This window comes from Sinocyclocheilus rhinocerous, unplaced genomic scaffold (assembly GCF_001515625.1).
Source record: "Sinocyclocheilus rhinocerous isolate Xijiao unplaced genomic scaffold, SAMN03320098_v1.1 scaffold287, whole genome shotgun sequence".
In the NCBI taxonomy this organism is placed as follows: Eukaryota; Metazoa; Chordata; class Actinopteri; order Cypriniformes; family Cyprinidae; genus Sinocyclocheilus; species Sinocyclocheilus rhinocerous.
Window position 1 is genome coordinate 415,009 of NW_015633524.1, and position 16,166 is coordinate 431,174.

The following is a 16,166-nucleotide window of genomic DNA, read 5'->3' on the forward strand; positions in this document are numbered from 1 at the left end:
GAACTTGTTGTTGTTCGGGGTTTGTAAATGAATACGAATAGAGGAATAATGTGACGTGACCTTGCAGAATGTATACATCATATTAACCTACAGTTTATTTGACCTCTAACGGTTACAAAAGTTTTATGTATTTTTTTTAATTGATTTATTATAGGGGGGAAACCATTTCAGCGAACAGTTCTTAAAATTACATTTGTCCACTGTCAAGACCATTTCGTGCAAGGGAAAGGCTCCATGGATGTTAAAGGTTCTTCGTAGAACCATCGATGCAAATGAAGAACCTTTATTTTTAAGTGTATGGCGGAAAATTGCCTCGTTAGTCGATGTGACTGATTTAGGCCTGTTTTTATATCACAATACTAGTAGTGTCGAAAAAGAAACGAACCCAGTAAATTAAAAACAAATAAACAGTAATAAATCAAATGAAATGGACAGGGGCTCAGATTCGCCATTGTTACGAAACCCCGCTAATGACGCATGCTAATTCGAATTTAAAAACGAAACAGTTTTAATAAACAAGACAACAGATTATTTTAGGGTCCAACTGATATTGAAATAATTAAATTCTCCTTATGGCAAGAGACTCACTAGGCCTGTTCATAATTGAAAACGTTCGCAGTCTAATAAATAAACGAAGGCTATTAAGACAACGCTGCTATAAAAATGGTCACTACAGACACTATTATCGATCATTACAGGGAGTTCAAACCAATGCAAAAACAGCACAACAGACCTTACTGTGATTTAAATACACAAACATGTCCATTTCAAATGAAAGCACAAGAAGCTTGGACACCTAGGAGGACCGTTTCATTTATTTTTGAACACGACAGGAGCAAAATCTATCAAAATACCTGGATATTTACACTTGATCTAAACTGTTGATGACATCTGCTGTTGTGATGCCCCCTCTGCAGATCATGTGATAAAAGCCCTTTTCACTTTAGACTTAAAAATTCAAGATATTAATAGTTAAATAAACAATGCATAATATTGTGCTTCCGTTACACATACAACAGTGTAACAAAGAATGGTAAAGTCTGAGTAGTATGTAGATTTAGGATCATGAGACTCGCAACACACAACAACACTTTCGCAAGCAGCACACTGGGCAGTTTACAATAAAAAAACAACGCGAGATATATTCTGGAAGGATTTCAAGAAAGGGATGTAAACTGAGATTTTGAAAAGATGCAAAACTCATGAAAGGATAGTGAAATTTCGATCATGATTTATGTGCCTCCATGATTTTCCAAACCTGTACAACTGTTGTTTCTTCTGTGGAGCACAAAAGAATATACTTTAGGGTTCAAACAACATTGACTTGACCCAAAAAAGACGTTTATCAAAATCCTCTTACTGGTTTGGAACAACAAAGGGGAGTAAATGATGACAGAATTGTCATCTTTCAACTGAACTATCCCTTTAAACCCCCGAAGAACTGAAATTACTTGGGTAACATCAATGTTCAAAAAAGGAAAAATGAATTCACTAGAATTTTGTGGTTAGATTCTGCTTACATCAGCTGTCTTTCACAGTAAAACGACTCCTTCACTGGCCGAGAGACAGAACAGCACTACAAATCAAAGGTGTTGGACTTTCACTGTTTGTCTCTCACTGGCCAAGAGACAAGAGCAGCTTAGCTTATCTCCACACATCTCACAGTCCCTTCAGTGCAGAGACACTTGGACAGTTGTTGGAGAGGTCATCTCCTGAATTTGTGGAACGGCTTGTAGTAGGGCTGGGACCTCTTGTCTCTTTTATCGGAGGGTTTGTTGTAGATGTACGCAGATGGGCCGGAATAGTCATCTGGGTTTTCTTCCATCATCTGCAGCTTGGCTTCGATGGCACGAATCTTTGCATTAACACTTAAAACAGCAGAGGAAAGGGAATCGAGAGAAAAGAAAAGAGCATTAACCTTCTTATCCAGTCCAAATGGGTCACTTTCTTCAGTGTGAGATCAGGGCCATTTGGAAAGGGAACGGTTGAGAACGAAAACAAAAACAGGAGGGAAAGTGAACAGGAGAAATTCGAAACGTGGAAGAAAATGAAAGGCAACTGAGAGACTTTGAGTGGTAATGTCTCAAACCCTAGTGCGGTTGGCAGCTCCTCGGCTTCACTGGATGAAGGCTCTAAACTGGCCGGCATATTTTTGTCTCCTCTGAAGGGTTCAAACTTCTGAAAGACAACAAACACACACCAGGATGGATACAAGACTACATGCACTGAGGGGTTGTGTAAGGGTTGTATAACTTTCTGGGCCTTTAGTAACTTAAACTCATTTGGTTGCTTTAGAGACCAGAAAAAAAACAAGAGCTGGCTGCTTATTAGTTATATGCTCCCTTGGAATAGTGTGGGAAAAGTTGGGCTATGCAACATCATAAACATTCATTCCACTCAAAAACGTCCATCCAACAACCCTTGCAACCATGAGGATGGTGATGATAGCTCTTGGGAATCTGTGGGGAATAAAAACAAAGAGATTTGATGAGAGACTAGATTGTAAATTATTTACAACTGGGTTAGACATGTATTTAGGAATTACAGATATTTCTCCAACCCTTGGATTCTAATGTATCGAAACACAATTAAAGACACTATGAAGCTGCTTTCACAATGCATTTAACTTCCATAATGAGACATTTATTGAGTTAAACTGAATATTAGGTGTCAAATAGTGTGGGCTGGGACTTGTCTCTTTTTAGGATGGGGAATTTGATCTGCTTGGATCGATTTTGTTTGAATAATAAAGAGTTTGCCAATGTTAAGAAGAGCTTGTTGTTCCAAATTCCTAAACTGAAGTAAGCTTTGGCATGTAACTACTGAACATACGCAAATGATACTTTAAATCATTCATTATGAGAGTTGCTCTTACTTTTCGAAACAATCAGACCTGGTGGATGATAAAACAGGTGAAAAAAAATATATCCAATATCCAAAATATCATAGAGATATAGTGGCACCCTCCTCTGAAAGCAGGAAAGCCCCATAATATAACCATCTGATTATAATTCCTTCATTTAGCTTATGCAAAAACAGGAGGCTGCAGTATTTGCGGTTGAATGTTACTGAAAAACTAAACAGTAATTTTCTGTACTTTATTTCAGCATTATATTTTCTCAGAGAATTTTTTTATTGACAACAATAATTTTTATTGACAACAAAATGATGAAAATAGCATTTGAATAGCATTCAGTTTACATTTTTTGTTAAATAATGAAAATAATTAACATGGGTGATTGATTTTGTCAGTTATTTTTTATAGTTAATAAAAAAAAAAAAGAAGCAAAATCTAAAAATAAATTACCAACGTTTTTTTGAAGTACTTTGATTTGGTCGATATTCGGACAGCAGCTCAATTGCATAATGAAAACGTGGTTTGCTCAACAAAAATAAAATAAAATAATTTTTTTGTATTTAGTTGTATTGCCTGCACAGCTTTTGTTACATAAGCAGAAAATCGTATGTAAAATAATGTAATTAATTTATGAATACTAATAAATTTTGCACAATGAGACCAAGGACAAGTAAATAGGGTTTTATTAACTTTTGTAAAATCGCATTTTTTAAAAAACAGAAAACCATAAAGCAACATTCTAACAGTCTGCTTCTGATTCTTTAGGTTATACAATCGTTTAATAATTGTATACAATATAATTATTGTATACAATTATATAATTATACTTATATATATTATATAATAACTTATATAAGTATACAATCAATAAATAATTGTATACAATCATTTAATAATTTAACTTCTGTTTATTTTCCTTCAGATCGCTGCACTCCACCCAAACAACTACATATAAGGAGGAAGCCATTTTTTAAATACACCACATTTATCAGAGAGCTTCACTGAACCAGAGGCCTTCAAAGGGCACGGCTGATATAAACACAGTGCTGAAGAATACACCGATACCCACACACGGCCTTCCCAGACCAATCCAACACTTTCACCAGCCTCACAATGAGCACAGTGTTGGGTGGAGGTGGTCAAGAGGACCTGGAACCAGACCTGTCTGCTGCTACTTGTTGTCAACATCTCTGCACTGTTGACCTTGACCCCGGCCTGGTGTCCCGCTCCCCTCAGACGGGGAGGGGCAGAGGGGGTGCGCGGGAGGGGCGCGATTCTCAACCATACAGGATTTCCTCACTCCCAGCGGCAGCTGCCTATTGTTAAGGAGCCGGGCAGCCTCAGGAGCCCCTCTCTATAGCTCAACTATACATGTGATCCATGATCTTCACGGTCTGTTTTGTTGTAGCGGCACCCAGATATTCCATAGAACAACAATAGAAGCATTTATTAATGTCATTGATGGACTGAAGTTACAGGAATGATGCTAAGGTGTTTTAGGTTGTTGCTTTGTGGTTGCTGAGGTGCACTGAGTGTTGCTAGGATGTTTTGAGTGGTTACTGGGTGGGCTTAATGGCCCAAGTCAAAACAGCCCACCCTCAAGTCTACATGGCAATGTACGCACTTTTCTGGACGCGCTATTCAAATGGCAAGTTATATGCTAAACTGTTTAAACCCACCATGCGTGAGACTTTAGCAATGGGTGTTTTTCCACTGAGTATGTTTTTCATGAGCGCAGTATCGAAATCTGAACATTTATCACAGACATCGGCATAAAAAATGGTAAACGTTGGCCTGTGCGTTGTTTGTTGCGCTGTCATTGCGAGTATCACAGTTAAGCAACAAATACAGACCCATGAAAACAACGATGACTGGTGGAAAAGTAATTAGCATTGTGTGGTATTCATTTTTTACACACAAAAAATGTGATTCCAGATTAACCAAATTACTGAGTTCACTGTTGGTCACAGTTTTATCTTCTTTTTTAATTTATACAATACCATTCAAAAGTTTGGGGTCAGTAAGTTTTTTTTTTATTATTATTATTTAGCAAGGATGGATTAAATTGATCAAAAATGACATTTGTAATGTTACAAAATATTTCTATTTCAAATAATTCAATTCTTTTAAACTTTCTATGCACTAAAAAATTGTAAAAAATAAAATAAAATTGTATCACAAAAAATAATTAAGCAGCAAAAACGGTTTTTAACACTGAAAAGCAGCAAATCAGCATATTAGAATGATTTCTGAAGGAACATGTGAGACTGAAGACTTGAGTAATGCTTTACATTACATTTAAATGCTCTAAATTCAGCTTTACATCACAGGGAAAAAATTACATTTTAAAATATATTACAAATGATAACAGTTATTTTAAATGGTATATTATACACAATACACAATATTACCTTTTACTGTATTTACTTTTTTTATAATGCAACCTTGGTGAGCAGAAGAGACTTCTTTTTCAAAAAAAATCATACTGATCCTAAACCTTTGAACGGAAGTGTATATTTTTAATTTAATTTCTTTACTGTGGGAAAAAAATACTAAAGTAGGATTAAAGAACAGAATCAAGAAGTTATGTAATTTTTTTTCTTTTTTTTTTAATCAAGCTCAAAAAAATTTCAAATATTATATAAAATAAATGTTAATTTTATTTGAGCAATGTTATGTTTTATTTACTATTTTTAAATTAAATTGTGTTATGTTTTTTATACGCTTTATAACAGCCAACCTGCTCTCAAAGATGTAAGTATCAGCCATTAAAATGTCACACAACAAAAAATGAAAACCCACATGAAATTCAGTCCGAACAAGGCCCATGATATTCTGGTCTCTAGATATGGCCTTCCTTCAATATAAGTTGAATTTTGTATTTTGTCCTGTTTTATCATCCTTAAAGGGTTAATTCACCCAAAAATGAAAATTTGACTGTGTTTTACTCACCCCCGAGGCATCCTAGGTGTATATGACTTTCTTCTTTCAGACGAATCCAGTCGGAGTTATATTAAAAATTGTCCTGGCTATTCCAAGCTCCATCATTGCAGTCAGCGGGTGTTGCAGTGCTTCAGTCCAAAAGAAGTAAAATAAAAAGCGCCCATCCATAAAAAAAAGTGTCTCACACGGCTCCAGGGGGTGAACAAAGGCCTCCTGTAGCGAATCGATGCATTTTTGTAAGAAAAAGAACCATATTTAAAACGTAATAATCAATTTAATCTAGTTTGCGCTCACGGTTGTAAACGGAAGCAGCTCCGGTGGATGACGTATGAGTTCAGCTTTTGCGCATGCAAAGAAGTCAGAAGTGACGCACGCGGAAGCGCAGGGGAGAGATCAAAACAAAACAACGGTCACTAATTAGAAGTACAAAACGAGGATTTGTAAAGAAGAATGTCGGAGGATTTCGATATAAGCCAAGAGGAGACTGGTTTTCCTTTGCTAAATTAAGGAAACTTTGCTTCCTTTGCTCCTGTTAACAAATGTTGGTTTTCACGAGACTCACCGGAGCATGCGCAACGCTGAACTCATACGTCATCTGCCTGGAGCTGCTTCCGTGTACAACAGTGAACGCAAGCTAGATTAAAGTGATTATTAAGTTTTGAATATGGATATTTTTCTTACAAAAAATGCATCGATTCGCTACAGGAGGCCTTTGTTCACCCCCCTGAGCCTTGTGAGAGATTTTTATGGATGGGCGCTTTTTATTTCACTTCTTTTGGACTGAAGCACTGCAACACCCGCTGACTGCAATGATAGAGCTTGGAATAGCCAGGACAATTTTTAATATAACTCCGACTGGATTCGTCTGAAAGAAGAAAGTCATATACACCTAGGATGCCTCTTTTTTCATTTTCATTTTTGGGTGAACTAACCCTTTAAGGCAAACGTCTGATCGATTAAAACAAATGGGTAACACTTTCTTTTAAGGTCCCATTCTCACTATTAACTAGTTGCTTATTAGCATGCACATTACTAGCATATTGGCTGTTTATTAGGACTTATAAAGCACATAATAATGCCTTTTTCTGCATGACCATATTTTATATCCCTTAATCCTACCCCATACCTAAACTTAACAACTACCTTACTAACTATTAATAAGCAGCAAATTGTGTGTTCCCCATTCTAAAGTGTTACCAAAAAATGAATTATTTGCAGCCCTCCATAAGGCAAAAACAGTTACTTAGGGTAAGAGACTTTAACAAACTACTAACCTAACTAACCTATAGTATGAGCAATAGTAATAGTGATGATTGTCTAAGCAAACACCACAACTTATGTGATACCCACCTTTACCTGAGCATGAGCCCAACGCACCACTAACTTCTTAGAAAGTGCCAATTTTCCATTCAGACACTGAATAGCCCGTTCAGCCTCCTGTGATGGACAGAAAACACTGATTGTTACAAATGCTATGCTTTTATAATGATCACAATCATGCATGCATCTATAAACAAGTCACTATACTCCGCTAACACTATCAGGATTACAAGAGTTTCATGTCTATTTTTGAAATCCTCTATTAGTGCTGTTCAAAAATCGTCTCTGAAGAGTCTGGATTCTGAACCTTCCTGTGTGTTTGTTTGCTACTTTCTAGTTTCTGGCTGTTGCTGGAAGCATGGCGTAATGATAGGGAACAATAATGGCTGATGATGGATCACTAGTTTTCCAAGCTCTCATGAAGGGCGTGAATGAGATCTGTAAACACACATTTCCCCTTCAACAACACCCTTGGGACTGCCTCATATTACACTCCAGAGAGCCAACGGTTCCTTATCTGCATCAGCTGTCTGGGTGCCTCTTAAAGACTTGCATATCATTACTGGATCAAAACTGACACTTCCTTTGGTATTTTGGGTGATTAATTCTCAGATGTTGTAAAGAAGAACGACCAGAACCTCTTTGGTGTGGAAGTTGACAAAGCAGTATCCTCTTGGCTGGCCCTCCAGGGGACCTGACTTATGGAACAGGAAGTCAAACTGCTTCACTTTGCCAAACTTCTCCAGGAGCTTCACTAGGTGGTACCTGCAGGAACACGGAGTGATTTTATTTTGAAGTCTAACTGCCTTTTAGCAACATACTTCCAAAAATAGGGGTTCGGCACTCATAATGTCATAACTAAGGACACTGGAATTACGAGCGATTGTAAACGTAATGCTTCCTGTAACAAATGGCACTAATAATTGTACTGACCAAGAATAAAAAAGGCCACAAGGGAATAATGCATGTCATGGTATCATAATTCTTTGTAAGCAAGGCTTGATCAGAATGACAGGGCTCTTTACACCTTTTTAGCTGCCGTAAATCTATTATTCACACAATACAAAGGATACAGCAGAGGGACAATGAGGATATAAAAAAGCGGAAGACTGAATTCCCTGAAGAGTTTAATTTAAGACAAACAATTACGACGAGTACAGCTTTTATAACCTGCTGTCATGGAAGAAATAAGTCCCTTATTATTTCTAAAAACAGTAATGATTATTTTGTTAATTAATGAAGGTCGACAGAGTTGAATGTCATTTTGGACCCCACCGACTTACACTGTAGACCAAAACAGTTGAAACATTCTTCAAAATATCTTTTTTTGTGTTCCATGAAAGAAAGAAAGTGATTGCGACGAAAGACAGGTGAATTCGAAATGTTGCAAGCCATATTCAAATTCACAATGCCCATATGATCACCAAGGTTCAATGTGTTGGAACACATCAACATGAAATGGCATTTGCAACTCATTAAATTCCAAATTTGACATATTTCCAAGTGAAAGTGGGACGTGCATCTATTGGGAATTGATTTGTAAAAAGTGGGTGTTGCATACCAAGACCGGCTTGGTTTCTATATGAATGAATGTTGGAAAATAAAATAAAGGGTTTGGTGACATCAGCCAAAAATGAAAGTCTAGTAAAAGAAATTATTCAATACAGCTAGAGAACTCTTGTGAAATAAGAATAAAGAATTTCTTTCCAAGAGAACTTCACGCTGAACCTGTGCTATTCAAACAAAGAGAGCTTCATACAAATAGTCTTCTTCAAACAACCATGTCCACAGCATTCGAGAGCAGTCTAGCATGCAGTCTGTGCATAAAAGAGAATGTTTGCAAGTATCCTTGCTTCTGCATGTTCACCTGTATGTCATCCGAACCGTTAACATTTAATGTGACTTAACGCTGCATGAACACGACTCCATTTGCACCTAAAGTTTTTTTAAGTTGTTGGAAAACAACATGTGACGAAAGCAAAGTCAAGGTTCAATGACACTCTTTTTTTTTTGTCCAATCAAAAATACAAAATGCAATTTCTATAAACAATTACTTGAAAAACACGTTCTTCATAAAAGAGGTATTCATGTAAAAACAATTTAGAGCATAAATAACATAAATAAGTGGTACGTGTACTGCTTTAGGCTAACTGAGACTTGTCATAGCACTTGCTTATTATTGCTCTTTTGTTGATTTTGATTGCTTCCATTGTCCTCATTTGTAAGTCGCTTTGGATAAAAGCATCTGCTAAATGACTAAATGTAAATAACGTACAACAGATCTGCTTTTATAATGAAGAAAAGCCTCTTAAAAAGGATGAAACTCTTGAAAAGAAAACTTCATGTGTCTGCGCCGATAGCCTGAGCAGAGCGCCGACATACAGCGCTGTTGCGCAACGGGCATCCTGAGTTCGAATCCCGACTCGAAGACCTTTCCCAATCATGTGGTTCAACCAGTGTGCAGAAACATGAAGGGGAAAATCAGTACATGGTATCAAACTCATGTCAGTGTGTCAAGGTCAGTAAGTCTTTATCTTCGAAGCTCCTACTTGTCGTTAAAACTCAAGTAAATATGAAGCAACTTGTCGCTAGTGTTGGCATCATCTTCAATGATTCATCTTAACGTAGTGGCATCACATGGGCATCCCTGAAACCAAATTCTAAAGATTGAGTAATGCAGCTCAGGAAGGCATTCAAGCATTTCCTGCAGCTGAGAAAAGGCTGGGAAAGCTACCGAACTGAGAATCAGGAACGTGCTCAAGACACACTCAGGATAAACAACAATACATTTGTGGAACTTCTTACTATATTGTTGTTCTTCCAGCATGACAGCCGGAGCATCTGGCAGTTGCCTCCTGCATGAAGACGAGGAGATGCCGGGGATTTCTTTATTGTTTTGGATGGTTGAGGTTATTTTTAATCCTGGAAAGGTAGGAACGCAGATAGAACTGGGGGTCCTGGCTTCGGTATTATTAATGTTTTCCCCTCCTCTCCCAGGAGCTTTTCTCCAAGTAGTAATTCGCACTTTCCCAGCCACCACCCTCTCAGGCTCGGGCCATGGGATCTTCCTGACTTGCCACAGATTGAAGCATCGATAGTGTCCCAATTCAAAGGGACAACCTGTAGATTTTTTTTTCAGACCACAATGCATGCCCCCAGAGGGCCATAAAATGTGCCGTTTGGGAGGAAGAAGGGGTCCGTCCAAGGAGCTTGGAGTATTTTGTGAAAGTGTTGACTTGAGCCAAGCATGTCATCTGTTTGGGCCAAAGAAGTCAGAGCGCTGCCCACCCACCTGCAGCGTCTCCCGTTTCAGTATCGCTGTGCAGAATGCAGTCAAAGACCTTGAGAAACATTTAGCAGCACAGAATCAAGAAAACAGCATGGATATCAAGGTCAAAGAGCGATTCCAACAGACACGTGTCTATTTCAGATGACTGGAGGGTGTGGTCTGAGGCCAGTGCTGTTTTCCTCCTCGACCGTCCCATCGGATAGGCCTCCTGTTACCTTCTGCCCATGTAACGGACAATGCAAAGCAGGCCTCCAAAAGCACAAACAACCTGCGGCACATGGTAGATCCATCACCGGCCCTAAATGGGCCCCAGTGGAGCATGGACGGGTCAATATGTCAGCCTGTTATAACGAAAGCAGCTCCTGCTTTGTGTGAACGGCCGCATCCGCCACAGGTCTCAACTGTGGGAAACCAAACCTGAAAGAAAGTTTGTATATTTGTGTCAGAGAGACTGTGCATGTGTGATGGGGTGGAGCTCTGTAAATGTTGACGGATGTTTTCATTAGACGGAAAAAGCGAAGATATGTTGTCATCACTGTCCTCTACATGGGTTGGTCGAACTTCAGCACCTGGTGTCTGAATGTCACTCAAGCTGCAGGATTAGTGAAGGTGGATCTGACAGAGGCCAAAGTGCTTGAGAACTTGTGAGACACCTGTGACATGGTATACAACATAGTTCTTTTTGGGCTGTGTCCCATTACACATCCTAGTTCCATATGATGTGAAAGTGTACATTGGAAATAGGTGATATTGGGACAGTGATGAGTAAGTCTGTGCTACTGAAACAACTTTCCAGTTTTAGAAAGATTTTGACAATGGGACAGCTCTAGAAATGGCTGACTCCTCAGGAAGTGTACTTACTTCACTAGCGGATTGAGACACACCCTGGATAGAGTGTCGACAAAGGGCTGATTTGACAGGTGGAAAGTATGAGACTCGTGCAATTTCAGCAATGTGACTTGTCATGGTGCCCAAGCACTGACTATACCACAAATCAGTGTCATACATTTATACCACATTTCAGTGGAAAGGAAATGAGAGGAATTAAGCAACTGTGTCCAGAAACTGTAATTTTTCCATCTAGCTACAGCTTGTGATTAATGTAATGATGATGGTGAAACTTACAGTCAGTAAGGTAGATGGATTAGCACTCAGGAGAAACTGTTTACAGTGAAAGAACAGAATGATTTTCTTTTTGTCTTACTGAAGTTTGTTGGTGACTATTTGCAGAACTGTAAATGTGTATGTCACAGACTTTTCCAAACCTGTGATGTATTGAGATTTATCATATTAAATAAATGAGGCTGTTTGTGAAGTGATGGAATGACTGACAAAAAAAAGTGTTTTTTCAATACATTACTGTTACATCAGAATCTAAGCATGAAGGCTCACAGCTGATTTTTCCTAGATTTTAATTTCCAAAATGTTACTTTAGCTTGCTAATTTATTGCAAACTGACAGATGAAAATTGTTTGTTAATGCACAAAGGCCAGGGAAATAACATGAGAATAACTTAAGAGAGAGACAAATGGAGTGTTCGTACTGTGTTTTTGTTTTCAGTCCCAAAAACTACTGGGTAAAACTCACAAAAACTGTCAAGAAATGTCAAATTTCACACAAATATTTTACATTTAAAAATGAAGCCTGTATTTAGGACCACTAAATTATTTTTGCATTGTGACATTATTTTTATTATAATTATGCACCACTACAATAGTAAAAAAAAAAATATTTTTTACTATTGTAGTACAAATAAAGGATGATATGTGATCCAAATTATTAAAAAGCATTATAAATATAAAAATTAAGTATAATTCATAGTAGTATTTGTTGCATTAAAGGCAGGGTAAGTGATTTGGTTTAAAAACAATTTTTGTTATGCTGGTAAGTCTTTTCACATCCCGATAGAAATCACTAAGTTAAGTGGTCTAACTGTATTTACAGTTGTGCTCATAAGTTTACATACCCCTTGCAGAATGTGCAAAATGTTAATAATTGAAACAAAATAAGAGGGATCATGAAAATCCCCCCCCCACCCCAATCTCTTAATGCATTGTGTTGCCTTCTTGAGCATCAGTACATGTTTTCACCTTTTGTAATAGTTATGCATGAGTCCCTCAATTGTCCTCAGTGTTAAAAGATGGATTTCAAAATCATACAGTTAATGTTGGAAAGGGTTCAAATATGCAGAAAATGCTGGAAAACCAAAGAATGTGCAGGAGTTGGAGGATTTTTCTGAAGAACAGCAGGCAGTGAACAGCTCAGGACAAACAAGGGACTCATGAACAACTATCACAAAATATATAAACAGTCGTGGATCATCCAGGAAATTACACATAGTATTAAGATTCAAGGGTATGTAAACTTTTGAGGAATTAAGCAACTGTGTCCAGAAACTGTAATTTTTCCATCTAGCTACAGCTTGTGATTAATGTAATGATGATGGTGAAACTTACAGTCAGTAAGGTAGATGGATTAGCACTCAGGAGAAACTGTTTACAGTGAAAGAACAGAATGATTTTCTTTTTGTCTTACTGAAGTTTGTTGGTGACTATTTGCAGAACTGTAAATGTGTATGTCACAGACTTTTCCAAACCTGTGATGTATTGAGATTTATCATATTAAATAAATGAGGCTGTTTGTGAAGTGATGGAATGACTGACAAAAAAAAGTGTTTTTTCAATACATTACTGTTACATCAGAATCTAAGCATGAAGGCTCACAGCTGATTTTTCCTAGATTTTAATTTCCAAAATGTTACTTTAGCTTGCTAATTTATTGCAAACTGACAGATGAAAATTGTTTGTTAATGCACAAAGGCCAGGGAAATAACATGAGAATAACTTAAGAGAGAGACAAATGGAGTGTTCGTACTGTGTTTTTGTTTTCAGTCCCAAAAACTACTGGGTAAAACTCACAAAAACTGTCAAGAAATGTCAAATTTCACACAAATATTTTACATTTAAAAATGAAGCCTGTATTTAGGACCACTAAATTATTTTTGCATTGTGACATTATTTTTATTATAATTATGCACCACTACAATAGTAAAAAAAAAAATATTTTTTACTATTGTAGTACAAATAAAGGATGATATGTGATCCAAATTATTAAAAAGCATTATAAATATAAAAATTAAGTATAATTCATAGTAGTATTTGTTGCATTAAAGGCAGGGTAAGTGATTTGGTTTAAAAACAATTTTTGTTATGCTGGTAAGTCTTTTCACATCCCGATAGAAATCACTAAGTTAAGTGGTCTAACTGTATTTACAGTTGTGCTCATAAGTTTACATACCCCTTGCAGAATGTGCAAAATGTTAATAATTGAAACAAAATAAGAGGGATCATGAAAATCCCCCCCCCACCCCAATCTCTTAATGCATTGTGTTGCCTTCTTGAGCATCAGTACATGTTTTCACCTTTTGTAATAGTTATGCATGAGTCCCTCAATTGTCCTCAGTGTTAAAAGATAGATTTCAAAATCATACAGTTAATGTTTGAAAGGTTTCAAATATGCAGAAAATGCTGGAAAACCAAAGAATGTGCAGGAGTTGGAGGATTTTTCTGAAGAACAGCAGGCAGTGAACAGCTCAGGACAAACAAGGGACTCATGAACAACTATCACAAAATATATAAACAGTCGTGGATCATCCAGGAAATTACACATAGTATTAAGATTCAAGGGTATGTAAACTTTTGAGTGGGGTCATTTTTATAAATTCAGTTATTATTTTGTCTTGTGGAGTATATGTAAACATCTGTTATGTGAAACAGCCTATTCAGGACAGTACTTAATAAAAAATAACATATTTTTCAAATAACCCTCTTATTTTGTTTCAATGATTAACACTTTGCACATTCTGCAATGTATGGTATGTAAACTTATTAGCACAACTGTGTATCGTCTTTGGAAGGCGTAAGACCATAAAATGTTTGTCCAATCATATCCCTCGGTCCTGCCTGTGTGCGTTCACGTGTTTTGGAGGCGTGGCTTTGGAGAGTGATTTGCAGGGAGGGTGGGATCTTATGCTTTTAAAGCTAGCTTGCTAATTGCTAGCCTCTCCAAAATCGTCTACCCTACCTTTAAATTTAATAAATGCAAAAAAAAGTCCCAGTGCAAAATAAAAAAAAAATAATAATTTTTTTGAAGTTTTTAGAAGCTGTCGGCGCCGATAGCCTTGTGGGCAGCGTGCCGACATACAGCGCCATTGCGCTACGGGCGTCCCGTGTTCGAGTCCCGACTCGAGGACCTTTCCCGATCCCGTCCCCCTTCTCTCGCCCACTTCACTTCCTGTCAATTCTGATCTGTCCTTTCACAATAAAAAGGCAAAAAATGGGAAGAAAAAAAAAAACGTTTTTAGAAGGTTTTATTTTGACAGCGCTAAGAAAATATTTATATTTTTGATTTCAAACTATGCCGTGTTATATCCAGTGCGTACTGTATGCACAATAAGGTTTACCTAGCCTTTATTTGAGAAAACATGATTCCCAGTGTGCACAAACTTAACAGATTACTTGGTTACAACATTTTTATTAATGTTTAAAAAAAAATATTTGTGAAAAAAAATTATAAATTAAAATTATTACAAAAATTAACTTGCAAAATTAATAATATAAGATAAGTTCAAATTATTTTTTCATATTGATTTATTTTGATTATTTCAAATTTAGTAAATACGTAAAATAAATCTAAATTTAATTGCAGCAATTGTTATGCATGTATGTTATTTAAATTATATAGTGTAAAATCATATATATCTGCTTTATATCACCCATTGATCATCCTGCTCTCCAAGAAGATATTGGCATTGGCATCAGTCTTTAAAACAATATATATCGGTTGACTACTACTGACCACTTGAGTTTGGATGACCAAAAGAGCATATTAATAGGTGTAAACAAGACCAAAATTCCTAATAGTTGAAAAAGGTCATGGCCATCCAATTCCTCAAAGCTTTTACCTCATCTCCTTGGTTTCTTCATAAATCTCTTCAAAAAACTGCTACAGAGCAGTACCTAAAGTACCTTTTCACCTCCCAAGAGTCCCAACTCAATTACCGCTCTCAATTATCCACTTACTTGGAAACCCCAGGAAGAAGTTGCCTTTGGGTGAACGCTGACCTCACATAGCAGGACTCCACCACTGTGTGTCTGTGTGTGTGTGAGAGATCTGCAGGACCCTGAAGTGGAACTCGCTACTACAAACACTCCCAGCATGTGAACTAATTAATCTTCCCAATCACCAGCCTGTGGGCATCACGGCTGTTTTCATTCAAGCAGGTTATTTAAAGAAAAACAGAGGAGCGAGAGGGAAGGAAACGCCTGTCTAGACGCCAGCCCGGGCAAGCCGTACATTTTCCAGGGGCGCTCCAGCAACGTGTGCTATTTCTCTCTCGCTTCCCTTCCGTGTCACCCAGCCACCCCCTCTCCACCTTGAGCAGCCGCTACAGGTTCACTAAGTAAACACGCCAGGTGAATGAGAAATGATGGCAGCCCCTCAGCAAAACAGGTCTCCACGGCCGAGCGGCTCTCTTTAACACGCCTTGTCGTCATCTGCTCATTCTCCAGCACAAAGACACACTTGGCTAATCAATCACCCGGGCAGCTCCGCAGGTCTGCCTGGGAGGCAGTGCAGCGCTGGCTTACTGCAAACACTCACTCTGTGATTTTGGGGTCAATGTTGCCGATCCAGAGCCGATGGAACATAATATCCATATATCATTGGTTAAGGTGTTGTTATAGGTTGCCATACTAA

The 16,166-nt window shown here is 37.6% G+C and overlaps 1 protein-coding gene across 1 annotated transcript; it reads right to left on the reverse strand.

Annotated features, from left to right (window-relative positions):
* Positions 1 to 793: 793 nt before the first annotated feature.
* LOC107744142 (probable RNA-binding protein 18) lies at positions 794 to 16,117 on the reverse strand. The gene is made up of 5 exons (XM_016557650.1): positions 16,071 to 16,117; positions 7,759 to 7,885; positions 7,157 to 7,237; positions 2,090 to 2,178; positions 794 to 1,868 (listed from the first exon to the last, which is right to left on the reverse strand). The coding sequence occupies exons 1-5, from the start codon at positions 16,115 to 16,117 to the stop codon at positions 1,706 to 1,708; spliced, it is 507 nt and encodes a 168-aa protein (XP_016413136.1). The 3' UTR covers positions 794 to 1,705.
* Positions 16,118 to 16,166: the final 49 nt, after the last annotated feature.